The 25966-nt window shown below is 38.9% G+C and overlaps 1 protein-coding gene and 1 long non-coding RNA gene across 3 annotated transcripts in view; both read left to right on the forward strand.

The window, feature by feature from the left end:
* Positions 1–20404, forward strand: part of klhl24a (kelch-like family member 24a) — a 29245-nt gene extending 8841 nt beyond the window's left edge. For both annotated transcript variants that reach the window (XM_083525776.1, XM_083525777.1), the window contains exons 5-8: positions 6212–6330; positions 13716–13904; positions 15842–16030; positions 20145–20404. In XM_083525776.1, the coding sequence (XP_083381902.1) occupies positions 6212–6330; positions 13716–13904; positions 15842–16030; positions 20145–20345 (698 nt within the window). In that variant the 3' untranslated portion in view covers positions 20346–20404. The remainder of the gene's footprint in view (positions 1–6211; positions 6331–13715; positions 13905–15841; positions 16031–20144) is intronic.
* On the forward strand, positions 8074–13411 carry LOC310717816. Its single transcript, XR_014530944.1, has 2 exons — positions 8074–11958; positions 12214–13411. It is a non-coding gene; the product is annotated as an uncharacterized lncRNA (long non-coding RNA).
* Positions 20405–25966: the final 5562 nt, after the last annotated feature.

Consider the following 25966-nt stretch of genomic DNA (forward strand, 5'->3'; position numbering starts at 1 on the left):
TTTTTTTTTTTTTTTTTATGATTTAAGTTTACCAAAGTTTAAGTGATTTTTGATTGCGATCATTCAAGATTTTTAAATCTGATCACATTTCTTCCTTAAAGATGATGGTCCACCACTATTCCTCCCAGTTTCAGTAACGCATTGGCCAATAATGTTACCCTTCTGAAACAGAGGAACATCATTTCAACAACCACAGGATGTGTCTTCTGACATGTTTTTTTAAGAAATGAGAGGCAGCTCACATATCACTCAGGGTTAAAACAAGTTCTTCAGCTGAAACATATGAATCGATACAGTAAATGTAAAGAATCTTACCTATTTGCTTAGTTAAATCCAGATTGTGACTTTTTTGCCAAGGCAGTGTGCATAAATGAAGAATGATGTAATCTTGTTGAAGCAACTCTGTAAGATGCCCCTCACTAGCGCAAAACACGATCATTTCTGTCCGGTTGTGTGTGTTTTTTGAACATGTCTGGGATGATTACACGACCTAAAGGGTGTTTGCATGGTAAGGATAATCATTATACTAACTGTAAAATACACGTGCTATTTATGCTGTCCTACCGTCTTTTGTTGTGTGTTAGTAGACTGTGTTGTACTTACTGCTGAACCAACATCTGGAAGTACTTTTTGTAGGCTTTTAGACTTTACACATAAATCCTGATCTTTTACTAGAATTTCACAACACCACATCATTTTAACGTTAGTGATTGTTAGAAAAACGATTAGGCCCATCATGGTAGAAACTGCAGTGCCAGAAGGTGTTTGAGGGTGATAAACACTGGCTCTATTTTTGTTATGTTTATGGAAATAAAAAATGCATATAACCACCTTAGAGCAATTAAGGAAATAATATTTTTAACTATTATTTATTAATGTAAGTAAACCTAAGTGTATGTATGCATATGCAGGCACGGATAACCAGGATGTGGACCTGATGTGTCTTAAGGTGGCTATTCAGTGAGGTTTTGAAAGTCTGTGTAGCTGTTTCTTATACACATATACAGTGGGTCAAATAAGTATTTGAAGTTTTCGCACTTACAAATAACGGAGAGATCTGTAATTTTCATCGTAGGTTCACCTCATCTGTGAGAGACAGAATCAAAAAAAATCCAGAAAATCACATTGTATGATTTTTCAATAATTAATTTCCATTTTATTGCATAAAATAAGTAGTTGATCACCTACCAACCAGCAAGAACTCTGTCTCTCTCACACTTGTTAGTTTGTCTTTAAGAAGCACTCCTATCCTCCACTCATTATCGGAATTAATTGCACCTGTTTGAACTCGTTACCTGTATAAAAGACACCTGTCCACACACACAATCAGACTCCAACCTCTCGACTATGGGCAAGAACAAAGAGCTGTCCAAGGACACTAGGCACTTGTAGACCTGGACAAGGCTGGGATGGTCTACAGGACAATAGGTCAACAGCTTGGTGAGAAGGCAACAACTGCAATTATTAGAAAACAGAAGAAATTCAAGATGACTGTCAATCTCCCTCGAACTGGAGCTCCATGCAAGATCTAGCCTCGTGGAGTATCCATGATCCTGAGAAAAGTGAGGGATCAGCCTAGAACTACACCAGTGGGACCTGGTCAATGACCTAAAGAAAAACTGAACCACAGTCTCAATTGTTACCGTTAGTAACACACTACACCGTCATGGATTAAAGTCCTGCAGCGTGCGCAAGGACCCCCTGCTCAAGCCAGCACATGTCCAAGCCTGTCTGAAGTTTGCCAGAGACCATCTGGATGATCCAGAGAAGGCATGGGAGAAGGTCATGTGGTCAGCTAAGACCAAAGTAGAACTTTTTTGGTATAAACTCCACTTGCTGTGTTTGGAGGAAGAACAATGATGAGTACAATCCCAAGAACACCATCCCAACCATGAAGCATTGGGGAATCATGCTTTTCGGGTGCTTTTCTGCAAAGAGGACAGAACAACTGCACCGTATTGAGGGGAGGATACATGGGGCCATGTATCACGAGATTTTGGGCAACAACCTCCTTCCTTCAGTAAGAGCATTGAAGATGGGTCGTGGCTGGGTCTTCCAGCATGACAATGATCCCAAACACACAGTCAGGGCAACTAAAGAGTGGCTCTATAAGAAGCATTTCAAGGTCCTGGAGTGGCCTAGACCTGAACCTAATAGAAAATCTATGGAGGGAGCTGAACCTCCATGTTGCCCAGTGACAGCATCAAAACCTGAAATCTCTGGAGAAGACCTGTATAGAGGAGTGGGCCAATATCCCTGCTGCAGTGTGTGCAAACCTGGTCAAGAACTACAGGAAATGTCTGACCTCTGTAATTGTAAACAAATGTTTCTCTTCCAAATATTAAGTTATATTTTTCTACTGTATCAAATACTTATTTAATGCAATAAAATGAAAATTTATTATTTAAAAATCATACAATGTGACTTTATGTGACTAAATGTGGATTTATTTATTTTTATTCTGTCTCTCACAGTTGAGGTGTACAGATCTCTCCAATATTTGTAAGTGGGAAAACTAAAAAAAATCTGCTGTGTATCAAATACTTATTTGACCCATTGTATAAGCTGTTCGTCCGTGATGGTTGGCAGAGATGATTGTAGTCATTGTGTTTGTTCTCATCACTCCAGCTGTAGAATTGCTATATTGATTTATTTTCTCCACAATGTGTACATGCATGTACCTGCATGTAGTTTTCCTGCTGGCTATGTTTAAACCTAATATATGTGCACCTTTTATCTTAAACAAGTGATTTGTGAAAGGACTAGATAGAAAATGTTATTTGTTTTTACACAACCAGCCACCCTACAGAATACACATTTCTTTTCAGGGTTGGCAGGTCTGAATCTATAATTGAACATTGGACTCCACAATTCTTTCCACAGAACTTCAAAAACATCAGCAATAATACGTGAAATAAAAGTCACAGTGGGCAGAAATAAAGAAATTACATGAACAATACAGCACATTGATGAGTTCAACAGGTTTTATAATATATATATATATATATATATATACCATAGTGTTGTTAAAATCTGTTGTTCAATAAAGGTGAAGTCAGAGCACTAAAGCAGACCACTCAAGATCTTCCACTTCACCCCATGTAAACCATGTCCTCATGGAGCTGGATTTGTGCAGAGGGTTGTCATGCTGCTAAATTCTTCAGTCTGAGTGGTCAGAAGGTGTCGGTTCATTTTCTAGAACAGCAGCTCCGACAGTGTTGTGTTTTAACTTCTGTAGTAAAAATTTCACAGTAACTTGCATGGCAGATGTTCCACACATTTAAAGTCTAATGCGGAGTTTAAACAAAAGATTTTCCTAAAAATGTGTTTTTATTTAGCAAATATGTAAAATTGTAAATTTTGAAAAGGTTTTCTCTTATGAGACTTTGTTTAAAATGTATGCAAATACTCTCATGTATCAGAATTTATACAATGGTTTAGTTTTTCACCACAAGAGAGTCTTTTACACACAACTTTGTGTGAGAGAAAACCAGTTACAGTTCCGTAAATAGAGGAACTCACTTTTAAATTCAATAGCTGTGGCAGAAATAGGAGTAAAATTCTTTAGAATATGTGTCATCATAGGAAAATAATCAATTCTCCACTTTCCATTTTGGCAGATTACACCACTTGTTTTACTATAACATTCTTACATATAACATTCCTTTTTTTTTTTTTTTTTTTTTTTGTTACTGATGGGACCCCAACTCCAGCCATTAGGGTTGCACAAGCCAGTGCACTGTTAGTGCCGGTCCCAAGCCCGGATAAATGGGGAGGGTTGCGTTAGGAAGGGGATCCAGCGTAAAAACGTGCCAAATCGAACATGCGGATCATGAATACGGATGATCCACTGTGGCGACCCCTATTGTGAGAAGCCAAAAGAAAGTTACTGATCTAGGTTTTTATTGATTAGCATCATATGGTTTCTTCAGTTACCATTAACAGTCAAAACAGACGAACTTCTTATGTGATCAGGCTGATGATTGATGTGCTTCCTCCTGTTTTTAGGCCATGCAGCAGCACTGTGGTGACATGAGGAGCTTCTGAGAGTGTGCTTTGTGTAAAGGCCACGAGACAGTTATGCAGTATGTTGGTGTGTTCTTTTGTGTTGATGCTGCTGCCATGAAACAGACACTTGCCCTGTCCATCCCGTCCATTTTGGGAAATTATCTGTGACAGGTGTCCGTGATCTGAAAGCTCTAGATATAGTTTTCCAATCAGGTCAAAGTGAGTGCATGTGCTCAAGTTACAGATAATAATCTTACTGTAGGAGTCTCACAATGCAAATTACAGTCCAGAATTGAAGTCTATAAATGGCCAATTGTTTTTATGCTCATGAGTTTTAAGCATTGTTCTTATTTTACACTATTTTTCCACTTCTTCTTTTGACTTCTCTATTGTGGTGTTTGTTTCTATCCCTCAGAAACACTAATAGCAGTGTTCCTGAAAGCTAGCTAGGTTCCCTCTCGGTAAAAAAAACAAACAAAAAAAAAACAAGAGCGTTAGTTTATGTGCTATGTATTCTTTCTCTCGCGCTCTCTCTCTCTCTCGCGCTCTCTCTCTCTCTCTCTCTCTCTCTCTCGTAAGTATTATACCTACATTTAATGTTAAACATGTTACAATAATATGGTACACAGATATTTCCTAACAGCCAGGGTGCACATGTTGAATGAGAGGAAGAGTGAGGTTTATAAACAGGTATGCATAATCATATCTTTTCTTTATTAATATATGTACAATATATAGACAAAGGTTTGTGGACACCTCTCTAAAAGTAATAGTAGGGTACGTATGTGCTTTTTAAATGTCCCATTCCACATTTAGTCCACATTTGCTGTTGTAATAACCTCCACTCTTCTGGGAAGATGACTCACTACATTTTGGAGTTTGCTTGTGGATATTTGTGTTCATTCAGCTTTAAGGGTGTAAGTAAATTCAGGTACTGATGTAGGGGGAAGAGGCCTTGATTCCCATGAACCGTTTCACCTCTATGCACCATGTCGCATGTTTGCACACCTTATTCATGTTAGTACATTTTGTCTTTCAATTGTTGGTTTGCTTGTTCCACATTTCTGTTATGGTCATTGTTTTGTGTTTAGTTATTTTTTTGACGGTTTTGCGTGTTTTTTAAAGTATTTATCCGCACTCGCATCTGCCTTGTTACAAAACACCCAGTTTTGTAACAAGGTCATTTTTAGCCGTTTAAGCCTTTTGGGTTTATTCGTTGTTATGCCCGATGTGGTGTATAGTAAAAACAAAAGATGTAATGTAATAATAACAGAAAAAAACATGTTTAGTCAGCTGCTTATTGTTGCTGCTTAGTTCACAAAGTAACATTATTTTTCTTTTTAAGCTAAAACTGTTGAAGCATAAAGCTTAATTCTGTCATGTATGTGAATTGATCTGTTTATTTTCTTACCTATTTACATCATTTATTATGTGGCCAAATACTCCAACTACTCTAAGAGCAAAAATTTGAATATTAGCCTATATTTTGTGGATATTTATATCCGTCTTGGCTGTCATATAGAAATATATATATATTTTTTGTCAATGATCAAATGCTTTGGAAATAAAAGCTGCCTGTGACCTAGAGACATCATCAGACTCAGTGGTGCTCTGTCAGGCAGTTCTGCAGGCATGTCTGAGTTTTGTAGAGGGAAACAAAAGAACCGAGGACGTGGAAGAGACATGCAACAGATGGGAAGTGTCAGGACATGTCTTAGTCACTGGAATTAAACAATCACTCATTTGGCATGAGAGAGCGCAGCAGTGGGAAAGGGGGAAAACAGTACGTTCATACGAATGTTGTAGACAGGTTTCATTTGATTGGAAGCATTTGAGTCAATGCTCTAGCTTATCGATAATACACACATGTACAGATTTTATGGTGATGTAGTCAAAATGTTCAAAGCTTCACTACTTCGTTAGCTTGACGAGACAAAAGTTTATTCAGTATATTTACACTGATGGATTAGCAGTTAGTGTTTTGAGCTGAAAGAAGAAAAACAGCTCGTAGAATGATGTAAAGAGTTCATGTGCAAATACACAATGCACAATGTTTCTAGTTACATTGTTGGGTAATGTGCAGTTTCTGATTGTAGACATGTATGTTGCCTAAAACTGCAGTTCAATACATGCATAAATTGTGTCTTGGCAGCCTTTTCATTTACTGGCGAGTTTACTGACAACGTCGACTGTTGCTTTACAGGTGGACGCATCAACAGCAGTTATGTGTGGATGTACAACTCTCAGCTGAATCTGTGGATCAGGGTAGCATCGCTCAACAAGGGCCGCTGGAGACACAAGATGTCCGTGTTGCTTGGAAAGGTAGGACGCAAAATAATAATGGCTTTATACTGCACAAATGCCATTATTCAACCAATCGCCATTTTCTGATAGCATTTTTTATTATTCTTTAGCCATTTAAAAATACAACTGTACTAATTTTCCTCTTTGTGGAAACAGTGTGGAGACGAACCAAATATAGTATCAGTGCGATGGTCAAGGGTACTTTTAGTTGTAAAGTGTATGAAGAAATTGAAGAACATTGTTTGTGTCATGGACATGGTGTATAGGAAAAGCTTTTACTTGTCACATTTACTACAACGTCATATTTTTTTCCAACAACACATTCTATTAGATGTATTTATTGTAATGTTGAACAGATTTTATTACAATTGTGTTAAATGTGTTTAGACACTGGCCCAAAGGGGAAATAAGATGTTTTTGTTAAAGGACTTTAGAACAGTTGTTGCAATCAGTACAACTCCATGCCAGGACTCTAAAATGAGCTCATCTCATGTTTCTTATTGTTCTTAACATCCTTTCTTAATTATTTTTACTTTCACAGCACTCTGCTCTGTCAGTTTCTGCCATGAATGTTGTTGCCAGAATGTAATTCTGGCAACTACTTTGGCAGCTACTTGCCCATTAGATCTTTTGAAATTCCAGTTCTTGGAAAGGTTTTTTCTTTTGGGTTTTTTTTTTTGGCTTTTCCATGAATTTCTGCATCCAGCTCTGACTTCATGTGTAAGTATGTACATTGGGGAAATACAGTGTGTCTCATGTAACGGCTGTAAACAAGATGTAGTTTTTCCAGCAAGTAGCTTCTGGAGCTGATAGAGGACCAAACGGTCATGTTAAAAATGATAAAGGTATATCAGATATTAAACATGGTTTTGATTGGGTTTTATAGCAATGGACATGTTAATCAAACAGCACAAACCCCGAAAAATGCATTTTAACTTTGTTGTAATGAAACAAAAGATCAAAAACACCAGGTAGGGGGTGAATACTTTTGCAAGGCATTATAGTGTAATGTCAGATTTTAAAACAAAAAAAAAAAGGAATGTTTTTCTTATCATAGACAAACAATATATTTTGTCTCCTCGCTAATGCCTCTGTCCTAAACTCAGTAATGCTGTGTGCTCTGTTCATGCTGCATGCTCTGCCAAGTGTGTCTCTACATCGTCCCCAGTGCTTTACTCTCCATCTACACTGATCAACATGATGTTTCAGGATTATATCACACTTACTTTGTTCCTGCTGTTTGAAGGACATCTGAAGTTAAACACACTTTATAGAGTATATTCTCATTCTCTAACATCAGAACTCTCATCCCAATACACGTACAGTTTCACAAAAACACACACACACACACACACACACACACACACAGTCTCTCTCTCTCTCATGCTCTCTTTTTTTTATATATCACACACACACGGTCTGTTCTTCAGTCTTTAATGACCACAGTGTACTGGTAGTTATATCCTCAGAAGGTGTTGATTAATTTTCAGGAGCAGTAGCTTTGACAGTAGTGACTTTAGTTTTTTAATTTTTTTGTTATTTAACCATGAATTGTAGATGCACATCATTGATCTTGTGATACTTTCAGTGCAGGTGTTTAACAAAATAAAAAAACTATTAATGTTCAATGCTTTGTACCAGTCAGTGGTCAGTTTTCAGAGGATGTTTATTTTGCACATTTACATCACAAACTGTGCTTCTTTTCCCCCTCATTAGGTTTACGGTAGCGAAACTAGCGAAACCTGTGAGACAGCTTAATAGATGTTGTGATCTGAGTGATGATAGGATGAAACTTGTTTGTAGATGATTAACTAAATTAACTTGTACTCTAATTTCATAAAAAAAAAAAAGTAGCATGATCATTGATGTGTCCTTTACAGAATATCATTTGCAGTGCGCTTTGGTATAAGACTGATACTGCAGGGATTTAATTTGAAAGCCAGGTGAACATGAGTTCGTGTGTGGTCTAATGCAAATTCATGTTTGGGTTCAAATTGCAAAAATGTAAATGCTCCAAATGGCATATTTATATTGCAGCTTAATGTTAACCGGCATAACACTCCATCCATTCCTGCAAAGATAAGCTCACAGATGCCCATATCTGGCTAATGTCATGCTAAAATGAATGTTTTCTGTTTTCTACTACCCCACTTAAGTACCCTTTTCTTTCATGTACCTTTTTTAGCAGGAGTAAAGCATAAAAAAATCAATTGCAATTTATCTTCTCTTTTTCCTGCTTTTCAGTTTCTTCCCTTTTTGTTCCCTGCTGCGGTTTCTTGCTACTTTGAAGCATTCGCTCCGTTTGAACATGTTCATGGTAGAAACCTGAGGCAGCATAACAGATCCAATACAAATACATACAAGTACATACTCAAGATTAACATTTTTGCCTCTCTGAACATCTTTCTCCTGTTTTTTATTTCCCACCAGCGGTGTGACTCTCACTAATTCAGACGATATAATGCACTTTCTGATAAGCTTTAAGAATACATAGAACACATATAAGACAAGAACAATACAGTATTTATCTAATACATTTTACATTCACTACTGTTATTGTAGTTCAATGTAACATGCTTTGTTTATGATTTATCAGTGTCAGGAAAGTCTTTTTTTTTTTTTTTAAGTAGTAGTTACTTACTTCTCTGACTACATAATTTCTCTCTCTAATTCTATGGGATTCTTGTACAGAGTGGGGATACATATCTCACTGCAATGCTGCTAACATGCTATCATTTATTTTTGATCCTATCCAACGTTCTCTGTAACGCGTGTTATCGTGCCCTCGTGTCTATGCAAATAACCTCACCAATTGCATCATGCAGCTGTGTGTATTAGGGAGTGAACAAAGTAACACTAGAAATGCCTGTTGCTTCTTCAGCTGCAGGCTTCGGCTAACGTTCACCACATTCATTGTTGTGCAGCGAGCTTTTAGGTGCAGTGTTACAGGTTTAACGTACAACAGGGCTTTTTATCAGGATATCCTGCTTCCCAAGTTTTTGATGAAACTAAAGTTTCCAGAGTTTGGATTTGATATACTCCCTTTCTTTAACTCTCTCTCATACTTTTATACTTACTCACAGACCAGGGAGCATTCATTGATTTTCAATAGCACCAACAGATTTAACCGCTTTTTCTGTTTTTATTTATTTATTTTATCTGAGCTCTACACTTGTAAACTAACACTGCTGTATCAGAGACTACTGGACTACTTCCTGAATAGCCTTTCTGAATACGTTTTTCCTTACAGCCCTAGTCTCTCCCCTCCCCCCCTCCTCTCTCTCTCTCTCTCTCCCTAAAGTTGGTGTCTGTACCTTTCTGTGTATCTGATTATATCTGTGTCTGTCTGTCTGTCTCGTTTTCTGTCTATCTATGCCTGTGTTTCTATTCTGTCAGCCTCTTTCTCTCTCTCTCTCTCTCTCTCTCTCTTTCTTTCTCGGCTCGTGTACAGTGTATGATGACAGATCAAAAATATTTTTACAGCATTTCCAGTTATTTTTGCCAGGGTTAGATTCATGGATCCTTTGAGTATTGGTGTTTTTCATTTTGTACTGGGAATTAGAATTTCTAAATTTTATCTTATTTAATTTAGTATACTTTAGTATATGATGCTGGACAGGATGACCTTTTTTTCAGATTAATATTGTTTGTGCTTGTGTGGCTCTCAAGACTGAATACTAATGTGACTTGTAGCCAAATAAAGAAGAGTTTAATATAAATGATGCTGTTTTCATATCATCATTAATATCTTTACTGTTGAAAAAAACTGAAATATCATGAAATAGCTTTAGGTCTATTTTGTGCTTCCATTTCCTACTTAGCCAACACAACACAAACAGCCCTTGTACAGAATTATTCAAAGTATCCAGTCTTGTTGGTCAGAATGCAAAGTACATGGAAACTGGACATTTTTTATCTATATAAAGGAGGGTTTTTGGGTTTAATTTTTTTCAGAATTTGGACCTTGCATGATGTGGTTTCTCAGTAACATGAGAAGTTTTTTTTTATTTGTGTGTTTTATTAGATTTAAAAGAGAGACAGAGAAGAGAGAAGCTAGTGAAGGATAAATTACTGTTTATGACTCTCCGACTGTTTATAGACAACGTGATAAATGATAAATAGATGAAAGGTTTGGCGAACACAAAAGTTGTTGTCAAATTGGTGTGGTATAAATAGAAGGTAAATTTACAGCATTTAGTCTTATATATGACTTATAATTATTTCATTTATACAACTAAGCAATTCAGGGCTAAGGGCCTTTCTGAAGAGGCCAGCAGTGGCATCTTGGTGGTGTTGGGATTTAAACACAAGAGTTACCACTTGCCTAGGAGTGGTAGCTCAATGGTCAAGTGGTCAGTTTCCTTGTAGTGGGAATGTGGTTTGATTTGGTCTAAAATAATCTGCATGGGTGTAAACAGTGATCATATGTAAAGCAGCTATTCTGCCATGTTTTAAGGTTAAAATAAAAAGATTGAGATGATATTCCATTCAAAAATCTGAATTTGTTAGATAGATGATTTGGTAGATGGTAATTACCTAGATTAGGGTGGGTTCCCATTTGATGTCTGGTTCTTAGGGATAAACTTATAGAGACACATTCATGAATTTAATTCTATTTCTTCTTCATTTATTTATTTCTGTAAATCTGCTCAGAAAACAGTGTCATTGTTTAAAGTGCTATGCAAATACAATCGAAGTTTTAAATGTTATTGTCTTGAAGAGTTTATAATAAAAGCTTATTTTTGAAATATGTTTGTAAGACAGATCGTGTTAATTTCCAAATCACTTGGTTTTCATTGAAATATTTTTCACTCAAAATTTTTTTACCTAAAAAACATTCATGAAGGAACACTGCTAAAAATGTCACATTGTAATAGCAAGTGTGCGTAAAACATCTTGATTGATACTGCATGCGAACTTATAGTTCTGACTTGCCTTTAAACTCTAGAGGACTTGGCAATTACACTGTTAAACACTTCTTAAAATGAATGACAGCTTTGGTTTCTTTATTTTCTTCCTTCTCTGAACATTAGGTTTCAAAAGTTAACTATCTGCAAGCATTTCATTAATTCGCTCTAAGGGGTTTGATGTAAAATACTACAGCAGGGGTCACCAACGTGGTGCCCACGGTTACCAGTTCTAAAAATAGCTCACCATAGCGCCACGTAACAGTGAGCTGCATCAAAAAATTTTTTGTTGCTATTCTTTTTTAGATCACTTGCATTGGTTTAAATTTGAAAATGACTATCAAAATATAGATGACTAGATATAGATGAATATCATTAATTATTGGTGGTCTAGTGGTTAGGATGTGGCGCTCTCACCGCTGCGGCACGGTTTCGATCCCCGGTCAGGGAACCAACCCCAGCCATTAGGGTTGCACAAGCCTTAGTGCCGGCCCCAAGCCCGGATAAATGGGGAGGGTTGCGTTAGGAAGGGCATCCAGCATAAAAAACGTGTGCCAAATCAAACATGCGAATGGTCCGCTGTGGGGACCCCTAATGGGAGAAGCCGAAAGAAAGTTTTATTAATAATAACATATAATTAAAGGTAAATTGAGCAAATCTTTTATTTCCGAAGTGTGTATCAATCTGGTAGCCCTTCACATTAATCAGTACCCAAAAAGTAGTTCTCAGTTTCAAAAAGGTTGGTGACCCCTGTACTACACCTATACTCCACTACTGCACATATAAAACTCCACTGACTCCACTTGTTCTTAACAAAGAGAGCTTTTCTATGGAATGTAAACCAGATCATGTATTTAACTCATTTCATCTGTTCATTAGTTTTTATGTACATTCAAATACACTATGGATAAAAAGTACTTGGACACTAGACTTTTTCAGCTCAGTGTTTTTTCCCCCAAATTGTTACCACAAAGCTGGAAACACAATTATATAGAATGTCTCTGGATTTGGTAGCGTAAATATCTTCCTTAAACTTGAACAAGCAGACCCAAACCTGTTCAGTACCAGACTTTCCTGCTGAATGAGCGAAATCTCCACAACCACATTCCAAAGTCCAGTGGAGCATCATCTCAGAAGAGTGGAAGTTATTATAACAGCAAATGAGAACTAAATGTGGAACATATATGAATCTTACACTCTGGTGTCCAACTTTTGTGCATATACCACGTTTTTATAATTTTGCCCTAAAACACGTTGTTTATTATTACTGGGATGCGACACCTTAGAAAACCAGATCTACTTCTCTACGCTGCGTACTTCAAACTTGATATACCACTGCTCACAGTGGAGCTGGTTTTCAAACAGAAACGGGGGGGAAAATGCAGACTGGTTAATCCTGTCCAGTTAATTTCTCACCACAACAGCTAGTAGACAATAAAATATGATTAAACACTGTAAGGGATGCCTTTGTTTCGTGTTCAAGGTGATTTTATAATTCTGACCATGTAGCCATTAGGAAACATTTCGTCCTAAAATATTTCGCAGAGGTTTAAACTCTAAATGCCTCCTCCCTCTAATAGCTATGCCTCTGTTGTGTGTGATGCCTATATGGTCAAGAATACAGCTGTTACAGTACATAGTGAAACGAAAAAGAAAAAAAAGAAAGAAAGAACATTCCTTGTGAACAATGGTGCTATGTAAAACAACATAAAACTAAATTTGGCCTTCATAGGACTGAATAGGTTGTGGAGAAAAAAAGATATAACAATATAATGGTAAAATTCTGTATTTACAATAATTAATTCAGTCTAGCAGCAAAAGTACAGGGTTTTTGTGTTTAAGCAGCAAGTGTGTGTGCATGTGTGTATGTTTTTATAAGGTATGTTTTTATGTTTTTAATGCTCTTATCAGATGATGTACAGATACGAGGGCGAGTTCTGTGGAAGTCTTTTAAGAACAAAACTAAATCATAGATGAGTTTGCACGGCCGTATAGCAGCAGGTGATATCGATCAAACACGTGTGCTTGTTCAACTTTTGTGTGTGTAAGGTTAAATGCGGGTGCGTGCGAGCGAGTGATGCAGATCAGTGTGTGTGTGTAAAAGTGTGCTTTCAGTTTTTTGGGATCAAAAGACTCATTCCTGAGGACTCGGGTCTCGCAGACTGTTTGTGAAATTAAATAAAACCATGAACTTTTTTTTTAATGTGTTGTTGATTATTAAATGAGAAAGTTGTGGCCAAATTGTTGTTGTGTAGAAGTATTGCTCTCTTGCATATACAAACTCTACTCAAAATACTCGTGCGATCGTTTATTTAGGCTGCTTTTTAAAAAAAAATTTTTTTTGAAGGTGCAGATTTATTTCCTATTAGAGGGATCTTGCAGGATCTGGATGCTGCAGCAACCTCAGCACCTGCACTCCCCATGTGCTTTAAAATTGTCATAAATTATGTTCGGTTCTTCCAAGGATAGTAATAATGTCTGTGTTTGCATTTGCAGGCATACGCAGTCGGAGGATATGATGGTCAGAGTTGCCTCAGTAACGTGGAAGTGTACGACTCTTTCTCTAACCGCTGGACGGAGGTGGCTCCTCTAAAGGAGGCTGTGAGCTCTCCAGCTGTGGCCAGCTGTGCTGGGAGACTTTTTGTCATCGGTGGAGAACTAGACGAGAACAGCTGCACAGATAAGGTGAGCAAGTGTGTTAGTGTGTGTTAGGGAACAGCATTGTTTAACAGAATAATACATTGTGGTTTTATTATTATTATTATTATTATTATTCATATTATTAAAAGTCTATGGTCTGTGCTCAAACTCCTGTTTAAGATTGGTTTAAGTCAATAAGGCATCACTGCTGGACTTGTGATGCCAACATGTACATACAAATAGCTATGAACGTTTAGAGTCTTAAGAAGCGAAGGGGAGAACATAAAAAAGAGGGAGAAAAGGGTCTTTTAATGGATGTGCAGTTGATGGAGAAGACCAGCTGCTCTTCACAGTAATCTTATATTCCTTTTATCTCGTTCTAAAGATAATGGAACCTGCCTTATTGGGAATAACACACACACACACACACACACACACACACACACACACACACACACACACACACACAAATGTCTGCATATTGACACTCTCTGGTATCAGATATCCGCTCACACAGACAGTCCACTTGTGTGTATTGTCTCCGGGACATTAGCGGCTCTCTGGTTTTGCTTCTCCTCTGCCCTCGTTCTGGCATTATTTATCAGCCATCTGCTGCAGAGAAAGTGCAAGAACGTGATCTAGATCAGCAGATGATGGAGGGAGATCGGGAAAAAAGAGATGGAGCATGCGATAGAATACTAATAAGGCTTTGAATTGAGCGTTTTCCACTGAAAAGTTTTTGTTTACAGCACACAGAGATTGCACTGATTATTCCAGTACAAATAGAGATTCAGGTTTCCAGAATATTACTGCTTCCTCTTTAAGTGTACTACATACCTTGTGTGTCCAAACTTTTGGTCTGTACTGTATATATATTATATATACAGTACAGACCAAAAGTTTATATATATTATATATACAGTACAGACCAAAAGTTTATATATATTATATATACAGTACAGACCAAAAGTTTATATATATTATATATACAGTACAGACCAAAAGTTTATATATATTATATATACAGTACAGACCAAAAGTTTATATATATTATATATACAGTACAGACCAAAAGTTTATATATATTATATATACAGTGCAGACCAAAAGTTTATATATATTATATATACAGTGCAGACCAAAAGTTTGGACACACCTTCTCATTCGAAGAGTTTTCTTTATTTTCATGACTATGAAAATTGTAGAGTCACACTGAAGGCATCAAAACTATGAATCAACACATGTGGAATTATATACATAACAAAAAAGTGAACTGAAACTATGTCATATTGTAAGTTCTTCAAAGTAGGCATCAAGAGAATGCCAAGAGTGTGCAAAGCAGTGATCTAAGCAAAAGGTGGCTACTTTGAAGAACCTACAATATGACATATTTTTAGTTGTTTCACACTTTTTTGTTATGTATATAATTCCACATGTGTTAATTCATAGTTTTGATGCCTTCAGTGTGAATATACAATTTTCATAGTCATGAAAATAAAGAAAACTCTTTGAATGAGAAGGTGTGTCCAAACTTTTGGTCAGTACTGTATGTTTTACCAAACTATGTCTCTTTGTGGTGATGCTTTCATTTGTTAGTATATCAAGGTATTATCTAGGTTTAATTCTATTTGGAGAGTACAGTATGAGTTTGGTAGTTTGCATAGATTTTTTGGTTCACCACGCTGTTCACACATTCGTGTACTTCCTCATCCGGAAACTTTTTTGTGCCCTTGGGCTGTCTTCACTTAGGGAACTTCTTGAGAAACACCGTTGTTTTCCTAGTCACATGCATTTGTGTTCTTTTGTTTCTCATGTCAAAGTGAGTTTGTACAATAAGTATTGAAAGGTAGTGTTTAAACCTACCTTTGTGTGTAGTGAAAATTTCGAATTGTTTTAATTGCATTAGTAATATCCTGTATGTGTGTATACACGCTGTTGTTAGTATGATCCCTGGGTTAATCAGGTCTCTCTCTGACTCTCAGGTGCAGTGCTACGACCCGGAGACGAACAGCTGGCTGCTGCGTGCCAACGTTCCCGTGTGTAAGCGCAACATCACGGCCGTGGCTCTGAACAGCCTGGTGTACGTATGCGGCGGCCTCACTAAGTGCATTTACTGCTACGACCCAGCACAGGATTTCTGGATGCCTGTGGTCAACATCTTCAGCAGACAGGTACAAACAAACAAGCTCAAACAGATTTACTCGACACGAACACACGTCTACACATGATAATCCCATTCATGGGTCTTTATAAGCCAATATAAACAGACAGACAATTAAAATACACAATAGCATAATTTGCATACATGTGGAATACAGTTGAGGAGGGCTCAGTACTCTGTGTCGTTACAGAGTGTGTGCATTAGCAGCTGTGTGATAAGTTGTTTCTGACTTCACACAATTGTTAAAAACCTAGTTAGGCATTTCAGAAATAGAGTTGTATAGGGGTCCAAGCACTGAAGGTTGAAAAGTATGTTTTTTCATCACATGCACTGAGTGACATGCTTATTATATACAATTGAAAGTTAAGGGCCTTGCTCAAGGGACCAGGAGCACCAGCCTGGCAGTTCTAGAATTTAAACTCACAAACTTACAATCGCAAATCCACCTCTTTACTACATTCTACCTTTTACTGTAATATGGAAGAATGAATCAACATGGTCCCGGATGGCTTAATAATATTTGAACACACAAATATTGGAACTGAAACTCAAACACGCTCAACTGTGTTACTGAGCTGTTACTAAATCTTTTATAGAATATAGAATAGAAAAGCCTTTATTTGTCACATATACATTACAGCACCGTGAAATTAGTTTTTCGCATCTCCCAACTTGCTCAGAAGCTGGGGTCAGAGCACAGGATCGGCCATGAGTACATTAAGCCCCTGGAGTACAGAGGCTTTAGGGCCTTGCTCAAGGGTCCAAGAGTGGCAGCTTGGCAATACCGGGGCTTGAACCCCTGATCTTCTGATCAGTAACCGAGCACCTAAACCACTGAGCTACCACTTCACCAAAAGTCTGAACTCAAACACATACTCAATAATTATTTCACACATTCATGTCTTCAGTACCACCCAGATTATATTGTTTTATTATTACATTACTGTTTACATGCAGTTTTTTTTTTTTTGCTCATCCATTGACTGTTGCTGTTTTACAAAACCTTTTTTTGTTTACATTTTGTGTTTATTTACAAGAACACTCCTGCATCCAGTTCTCTTTTGGACACTGTACTGTATAATACACAGTAGGTTTACTGGCAGCGTCATTATTGTGTATTTGTCCCACACTGCCTTCTGTTCACACTGTTATCTGCTTGCACTTATCTGTTTTGTGTTTGCACAAGGTCGCACACGATGCACTTCATGTAGCAAGGACAACTTACTTTAGTCCATAGCTCTGTGTTTGTTGGTTGTTTAATGTAGCACCAGGGTTCTGGAGAAACGTTGTCTCATTTCACAGTGTACTGCTTTGGATATATATGGTTGACTAGACAATAAAAGCTTCTTGACTTGACTTGAGTATGGCCCTTAAACACTCTAGTACAGGGGTCCCCACCCACAAGGCCATGGACTGGTACCAGGCCATGTGTCATTTGTTACTGTGCTGGAGATTAAAAATCTAAACTTTTTAATGTTAATTTTATTTCCCTTTTATTGACATTCATGGTCTGCATGTTTTTTTTCCCCAAAAAAATGACCAGCTTATGTCAATGTCCCACAATTCTATTAGTCACAGGTTTTTTTAATGCATCAAAAAATTAAGCTTGCACCGAATCTACATTATGATGATTTGAGTTACATATATATATATATATATATATATATATATATATATATATATATATATATATATATATATATATATATGTACAGTAAGGAAAATAAGTATTTGAACACCCTGCTATTTTGCAAGTTCTCCCACATAGAAATCATGGAGGGCTCTGAAATTGTCATCGTAGGTGCATGTCCACTGTGAGAGACATAATCTAAAAAAAAAAAAAAACAGAAATCACAATATATGATTTTTAAACTATTTATTTGTATGATACAGCTGCAAATAAGTATTTGAACACCTGTCTATCAGCTAGAATTCTGACCCTTAAAGACCTGTTAGTCTGCCTTTAAAATGTCCACCTCCACTACATTTATTATCCTAAATTAGATGCACCTGTTTGAGGTCGTTAGCTTCATAAAAACACCTGTCCACCCCATACAATCAGTAACAATCCAACTACTAACATGGCCAAGACCAAAGAGCTGTCCAAAGAGACTACAGACAAAATTGTACACCTCCACAAGGCTGGAAAGGGCTACGGGGAAATTGCCAAGCAGCTTGGTGAAAAAAGGTCCACTGTTGGAGCAATCATTAGAAAATGGAAGAAGCTAAACATGACTGTCAATCTCCCTTAGACTGGGGCTCCATGCAAGATCTCACCTCGTGGGGTCTCAATGATCCTAAGGAAGGTGAGAAATCAGCCCAGAACTACACGGAAGGAGCTGGTCAATGACCTGAAAAGAGCTGGGACCACCGTTTCCAAGGTTACTGTTGGTAATACACTAAGACATCATGGTTTGAAATCATGCATGGCACGGAAGGTTCCCCTGCTTAAACCAGCACATGTCTTAAGTTTGCCGAAGACCATTTGGATGATCCAGAGGAGTCATGGGAGAAAGTCATGTGGTCAGATGAGACCAAAATAGAACTTTTGGGTCATAATTCCACTAAACGTGTTTGGAGGAAGAAGAATGATGAGAACCATCCCAAGAACACCATCCCTACTGTGAAGCATGGGGGTGGTAGCATCATGCTTTGGGGGTGTTTTTCTGCACATGGGACAGGGCGACTGCAGTGTATTAAGGAGAGGATGACCGGGGCCATGTATTGCGAGATTTTGGGGAACAACCTCCTTCCCTCAGTTAGAGCATTGAAGATGGGTCGAGGCTGGGTCTTCCAACATGACAATGACCCGAAGCACACAGCCAGGATAACCAAGGAGTGGCTCTGTAAGAAGCATATCAAGGTTCTGGCATGGCCTAGCCAGTCTCCAGACCTAAACTCAATAGAGAATCTTTGGAGGGAGCTCAAACTCCGTGTTTCTCAGCGACAGGCCAGAAACCTGACTGATCTAGAGAAGATCTGTGTGGAGAAGTGGGCCAAAATCCCTCCTGCAGTGTGTGCAAACCTGGTGAAAAACTACAGGAAACGTTTGACCTCTGTAATTGCAATCAAAGGCTACTGTACCAAATATTAACATTGACTTTCTCAGGTGTTCAAATACTTATTTGCAGCTTTATCATACAAATAAATAGTTTAAAAATCATACATTGTGATTTCTGGATTTTTTTTTTTAGATTATGTCTCTCACAGTGGACATGCACCTACGATGACAATTTCAGACCCCTCCATGATTTCTAAGTGGGAGAACTTGCAAAATAGCAGGGTGTTCAAATACTTATTTTCCTCACTGTATAATATGATTTAAATTAATAATCAAATCAAATATTAAGTATAGTGGTACTAGAGTATAAACGTTACTGTGGTTGGTTATGCACGTGGGCACACTTTGCATGTGTCTCAGCAGTGCTTTATCATCATGCTCTGATCTTGACACTAAGCTAATTCATGTTGAAAATGAAAATGAATAGGTTTTACCTTAACTCGTAGGACTGGGGACATTGTCGAGGACTGCAAAGAGACTGAGCCACTGTAGCCTTGTTCTAGGCCCTGAACCTGGCAAAAAATGTAAACAAACTAGCTAATTATGGGTGATTAAGTGCATAATGAGATGGAAACAATGACCACCACTGAGCTTAATTCAGAGCAGTACAGTGCAAGAACCGTTTCTTAAGTCTACTGGTAATTTGTTGCAGCATCATTTTGCATTTGAAAACATGTCAAGGCAAAACAAAGAAGTAATCCAGGCTCTAATGACATCTATTCCCACAAATAAGGACTTAGTGTGATGTTTTCAGAGGTCAGCGAACATTTCAGCTGAATGTGTAAAGAAGATTTGCAGAAACTAAGCAGGTGACCTTTTTTGGACACGTTACAAGCTTACTAGAGCTTGTAACGTGTGCAAAAAGGGCACCTGCTTAGTTTCTTTCTAAAGTCCTCAAGCTGATGAAACAACCAAAAACATGTCTAACATACGCTCATTAGATTACGCTCGAGTTATTTTCGTAGGAATCCGTGGAGGAAGCCAGGTGTAGGAGGTACGCTTAAATGATCTGTCACGGAAATATTTGTGTAATGATAAGTGTGTACTGTATGTGTCTGTTTAGGAATGCTGCGGCATGTCTGTGTGCAACGGCAAGATCTTTATCCTGGGTGGGCGAGGAGAGAACGGTACCGCTTCTGACAGCATCATGTGCTATGACCCTGCCTCTGGCATACTGACTGGTGTCGCTGCCATGCCCCGCCCCATTTCCTGTCACGGCTGCATCACTATACACCGTTTCGATGAGAAGCTCCACCGGACCTGAGACCGACATTCCATATACACATACACACATGGACACACACACACACACACACACACACACACACACAAAATAAAAATTTTAAACACAGCAGGATCTGTTTAAACATTCAGAACAACAATGTGGACTGTACTGTTGTTGAAGAGATGCTCTTGATTTGAATGATTTGTTCAGCTTTTTCTTCAAGGTGATCAAAAAATCTTTATCAAAAAGAGCAGATCTTCTATTTCTTTACTGTTCTGATTTACAGTTTCTCTCTGAGATGACTTTTTTACTGCATTTTTACTTTGTATGTTATTTTTATTATATTGTTTTCTTAAATTCATTCATGTGGTCTCTCCTTTCTCCTCTCTCTCTCTCTCTTTCTTTCTCTCTCTCTCTCTGCCCCTCTCTCTCTCTCTCTCTCTCTCTCTCTCTCTGCCCCTCTCTCTCTCTCTCTCTCTCTCTCTCTCTGCCCCTCTCTCTCTCTCTCTCTCTCTCTCTCTCTCTGCCCCTCTCTTTCTGCCACCCTGTAATGTGTAAATCACACTTCTTCTGAGATCATAACATGCATAATTATAGCGTCATGCATAACATTTCAGCAACAAGTTCATAGTATTGTGAGCTTCACACAGAACTGTACACAGAACACGAGCAGCATCAGGCAGATATGAGCTGCTTGGTCATTTGTTCTTTTGTTGTTCATCTTTTACATTTGTTCTTCTGACTTGCTATTTAACATGGTTATTACTCTTTATCAAACCTTTTTCATTTTTTTTAATTCATTCATAATTGGTTTTTATTATTATTATTATTATTATTATTGAACTGTTCATTTTTATTTTTACTTAATTTTTTTGCAGTATATAAAGTGATGTACCATGTATTCTGTAAATGAATTTGCTTGACCAGTGTCAAAATTTGTGAAAACCTTCTAAATTGATACTTGATGTGTGTTTACACATTTTCATTATTATAATATTGATTTTAAAGCTTAAGTAGGTTTTCTTTTTTTTTTATTTTGTATGACAAACGCACAGGACACAGTCCTTTGTAGAATCTGTATAAACAGAGAGAAAGAGCGTTCTGATTCAGGTGGGATATTTGCTGTGAACCCTTTCCTTTTTGTACTTTTTATTTAAGTGTGTCTTAGTGACTATAACCATTGTGCCTTTTTGTGTGTGTGCACAGGCGTGTGTGTGTGTGTGTGTGTGTGTGTGTGTGTGTGTGTGTGTGTGTGTGTGTGTGTGTGTGTGTGTGTGTTTTTAAGAAAACCCCAATAATGCACTTAATGTCATGTTAATGTGTGTCATTGTTAGTGCTGATATCTTAATGTAAATTCTTTGTTTTCTATGTGCATTTTTTATTATATAATATTAGCATGTTTCATACCATTCCTTTTTCTGTAAGCCACTTTCCTTGCATGTGCCAGATTAATTTTTAAGAACTGTTTATTTTATTTTTTTTTTTTTAAGAAACTGCACCTTTTCGAATGAATTTTACTTTTAACTCTATAACACAAATTCCTACTACGCAAATTTGTCAAATCAACATGCTTTTGTTAATATCACAATTGTGATATATTGGCCTTGCTGATTGAAAGTCAAGCGGCTTCAACGCTGTTCCAAATCGCTGCAGTTTTACAGAAATAAGAGAGCAAATTATTCAGTTGATGTCAGCTTCTTTAATGATTATTGATCCCTTGCCATTCAGTGAGGTATGCGTTTCTGCATTTTCTCGGAGAACTGCAATAAATGTTTAGAATCACACGGTTACATCTGATCTTGTAAAATGTCAAAATCATAGTCGTTGCCAAAGCCAATCGTCAGTCTGATTTACTGAGTAATCCCAGTACATTCTTTGTCCTACCTGGCACATGCTTTTGCTTCATATTTGCAAATACGTGTGGGTGTGTAGATTAAAGTCAATTAAAATATGAATGTTTCTGTTTATACTCAGAACCAAATTATTAAATGATCAGATGTCTGGTTAGAACATTAGAATAATAAGGTAATAACTGTGGTGTTACTAAATAGTATAGTAAAAACTAATTAGTTTGCTAGTTCAAGTTTGTTGTTTTTGCCTCCATGTATCACCAAACATCAAGTCAATCTCTATAGGATGTTGGATTCCATACAAAGGATTACATGCTAGTGAGTATAGTAAGAATTAGCCTCAAGTATGAAATGTGAATTTAAATTATTTTCCTTTATATATATATATATATATATATATATATATATATATATATATATATATATATATATATATATATATATATATATGCGCAGTAAATATGATTGTGTGTATGTGTGAGAAGGAGATTTGCAAACCTGTTCGTAAACTCAATAAAGTTTTTTTTTTAATACTATCTAATAGTGTCTATGGTCATAACAGAGTGTTGCCTATGGTAGTGTTGGACAATCGTTTACAGTGTCCTGTAAACAAATATCACATAAGAAGGACAATTCTTTCCTTTTTGGTACACCCTGAAAATATTGAAGTACATTTAGACCAGGGGTCACCAACCTTTTTTGAAACTAAGAGCTACTTCTTATGTACCGATTAATGTGAAAGGCTACCAGTTTTATACACACTTCTGAAATACCAAATTTGATCAATTTACCTTTAATTATGTTATTATTAATAATTAATGATATTTATCTATGTGAAGACACTGATCATGTTAACGATTTCTCACAATAATTATCAACAATGATTTAACAAGGTAGGAAACATAAATATCAATATGCAAAACTTTATTTCTATAAATCTTTGCAAGTATTTAAATTTTCAAATGATCACATCTACAACATTTTCACTAGCCACTAACAATTTTTAACAAATCATGCACTACGTTGCATCATGATTGTACAGATGATCAATTACATAACGTACAAAAAACAACTTTTTTTTTTTTTTTTTTTTGTAATATTGTCATTTTCAAATTCACACCAATGCAAGTGTGATTTAAAAAAGAATAGCAACAAAAGAATTTGATGCAGTTCACTGGTAAGTGGCGCTATGATGAGCTATTTTTTAGAAAAGGCCCGCGAGCAACTCGTGGTCCTTGCGGGTGACCTGGTTGGTGACCCCTGATTTAGATATGTTAAACACCTCTGAACAATACCTTACATAATTAGGTGCAGAAAAGCCCATTTTAGTTGAGAGAATGTATAGGAACATTATTTAAGTGATTTAAATAACACCATTTTTTTTTTACTTCTACTGATTTTCCAGGCTTGTACAGCAATTTCCTTTAGTTGGGTAATTGACTTGGTCAATCTAAAACCTAACCCTCACCCATTTTCCCCTGAAGAAGTGTCGGTAGTGTGCTTAATGTCTTGCTGCTTGATGATGTTCTTTTCAATTAGACACAATGCATTTTTCTATAAATAGGCAAACAGCATGTTTTTATAGATTTCTGAATATTATAATAATATTTTGCATGAGTTGCATCATGAATCCTCTCCTTGAACTGCCACCTTAACGTGGTGGAGGGGTTTGAGTACTCGAATGACCCTAGGAGCTATGTTGTCCGGGGCTATATGCCCCTGGTAGGGTCTCCCAAGGCAAACAGGTCCTGGGCGACGGGTCAGACTAAGAGCGGTTCAAAACCCCTTATGAGAGATACTACATCAGGGACCGTGACGTCGCCCGGTATGGCGCAGCCGGGGCCCCACCCTGGAGCCAGGCCCGGGGTTGGGGCTCGTATGCGAGCGCCTGGTGGCCGGGCCTTCCCCCACAGGGTCCGGCCGGGCTCAGCCCGAAGGAGCGACGTGGGGCCGCCTTCCAGTGGGCTCACCACCTGCAGGAGGGACCGTAAGGGGCCGGTGCTAAGAGGATCGGGCAGCAGTCGAAGGTGGAGGCCTCGACAACCCGATCCCTGGACACGGAAGCTAGCTCTAGGGACGTGGAATGTCACCTCGCTGGCGGGGAAGGAGCCTGAGATTGTGCGTGAGGTTGAGAGGTTCCGACTAGAGATAGTCGGGATCACCTCTACGCACGGCCTGGGCTCTGGAACCACACTCCTCGAGAGAGGATGGACTCTTTACAACTCTGGAGCTGCCCATGGTGAAAGGCGTCGGGCTGGTGTGGGTTTGCTTATAGCCCCCCAGCTCAGCCGCCATGTGTTGGAGTTTACCCCGGTGAACGAGAGGGTCGTTTCCCTGCGCCTACGGGTCGGGGATAGGTCTCTCACTGTCGTGTGTGCCTACGGGCCAAACGGCAGTATAGAGTACCCGGCCTTCTTGGGGTCTCTGGGAGGGGTGCTGGACAGTGCTCCGACTGGGGACTCCGTCGTTCTACTAGGAGACTTCAATGCACACGTGGGCAGCGACAGTGACACCTGGAGGGGCGTGATTGGGAGGAACGGCCCCCCTGATCTGAACCCGAGCGGTGTTCAGTTATTGGACTTCTGTGCTAGTTACAGTTTGTCCATAACGAACACCATGTTCAAGCATAAGGGTGTCCATCAGTACACGTGGCACCAGGACACCCTAGGCCGCAGGTCGATGATCGACTTTGTGGTCGTTTCATCTGACCTGCGGCCGTATGTCTTGGACACTCGGGTAAAGAGAGGGGCGGAGCTGTCAACTGATCACCACCTGGTGGTGAGTTGGATCCGATGGCGGGGGAGGAAGCTGGACAGACTCGGCAGACCCAAGCGTACTGTGAGGGTCTGCTGGGAACGTTTGGCCGAGCCTCCTGTCAGAGAGATCTTCAACTCCCACCTCCGGCAGAGCTTTGACCAGATCCCGAGGGAGGCCGGAGATATTGAGTCCGAGTGGACCATGTTCTCCACCTCCATTGTCGAAGCGGCCGCTCGGAGCTGTGGCAGTAAGGTCTCCGGTGCCTGTCGAGGCGGCAATCCCCGAACCCGGTGGTGGAAACCGGAAGTAAGGGATGCCGTCAAGCTGAAGAAGGAGTCCTACCTGGCCTGGTTGGCTTGTGGGACTCCTGAGGCAGCTGACGGGTACCGGCAGGCCAAGCGAACTGCAGCCCGGGTGGTTATCGAGGCAAAAACTCGGGCCTGGGAGGAGCTCGGTGAGGCCATGGAGAAGGACTATCGGCTGGCCTCGAAGAGATTCTGGCAAACCGTCCGGCGCCTCAGGAGGGGAAAGCAGTGCCCCACCAATGCTGTTTACAGTAGAGGTGGGGAGCTGTTGACCTCAACTGGGGATGTCGTTGGACGGTGGAAGGAATACTTCGAGGATCTCCTCAATCCCGCCGTCACGTCTTCCATTGAGGAAGCAGAGGCTGAGGGCTCAGAGGCGGACTCGTCCATCACCCAAGCTGAAGTCACCGAGGTAGTAAAGAAACTCCTCGGTGGCAGGGCACCGGGGGTGGATGAGATCCGCCCTGAGTACCTCAAGTCTCTGGATGTTGTGGGGCTGTCTTGGCTGACACGCCTCTGCAGCATCGCGTGGCGGTCGGGGACAGTGCCTCTGGAATGGCAGACCGGGGTGGTGGTCCCTCTTTTTAAGAAGGGGGACCGGAGGGTGTGTTCCAACTATAGGGGGATCACACTTCTCAGCCTACCTGGGAAAGTCTATGCCAGGGTACTGGAGAGGAGAATACGGCCGATAGTAGAACCTCGGATTCAGGAGGAACAATGTGGTTTTCGTCCAGGCCGTGGAACACTG

Source organism: Silurus aristotelis (assembly GCF_946808225.1).
Source record: "Silurus aristotelis genome assembly, chromosome: 22".
Taxonomy (NCBI): Eukaryota; Metazoa; Chordata; class Actinopteri; order Siluriformes; family Siluridae; genus Silurus; species Silurus aristotelis.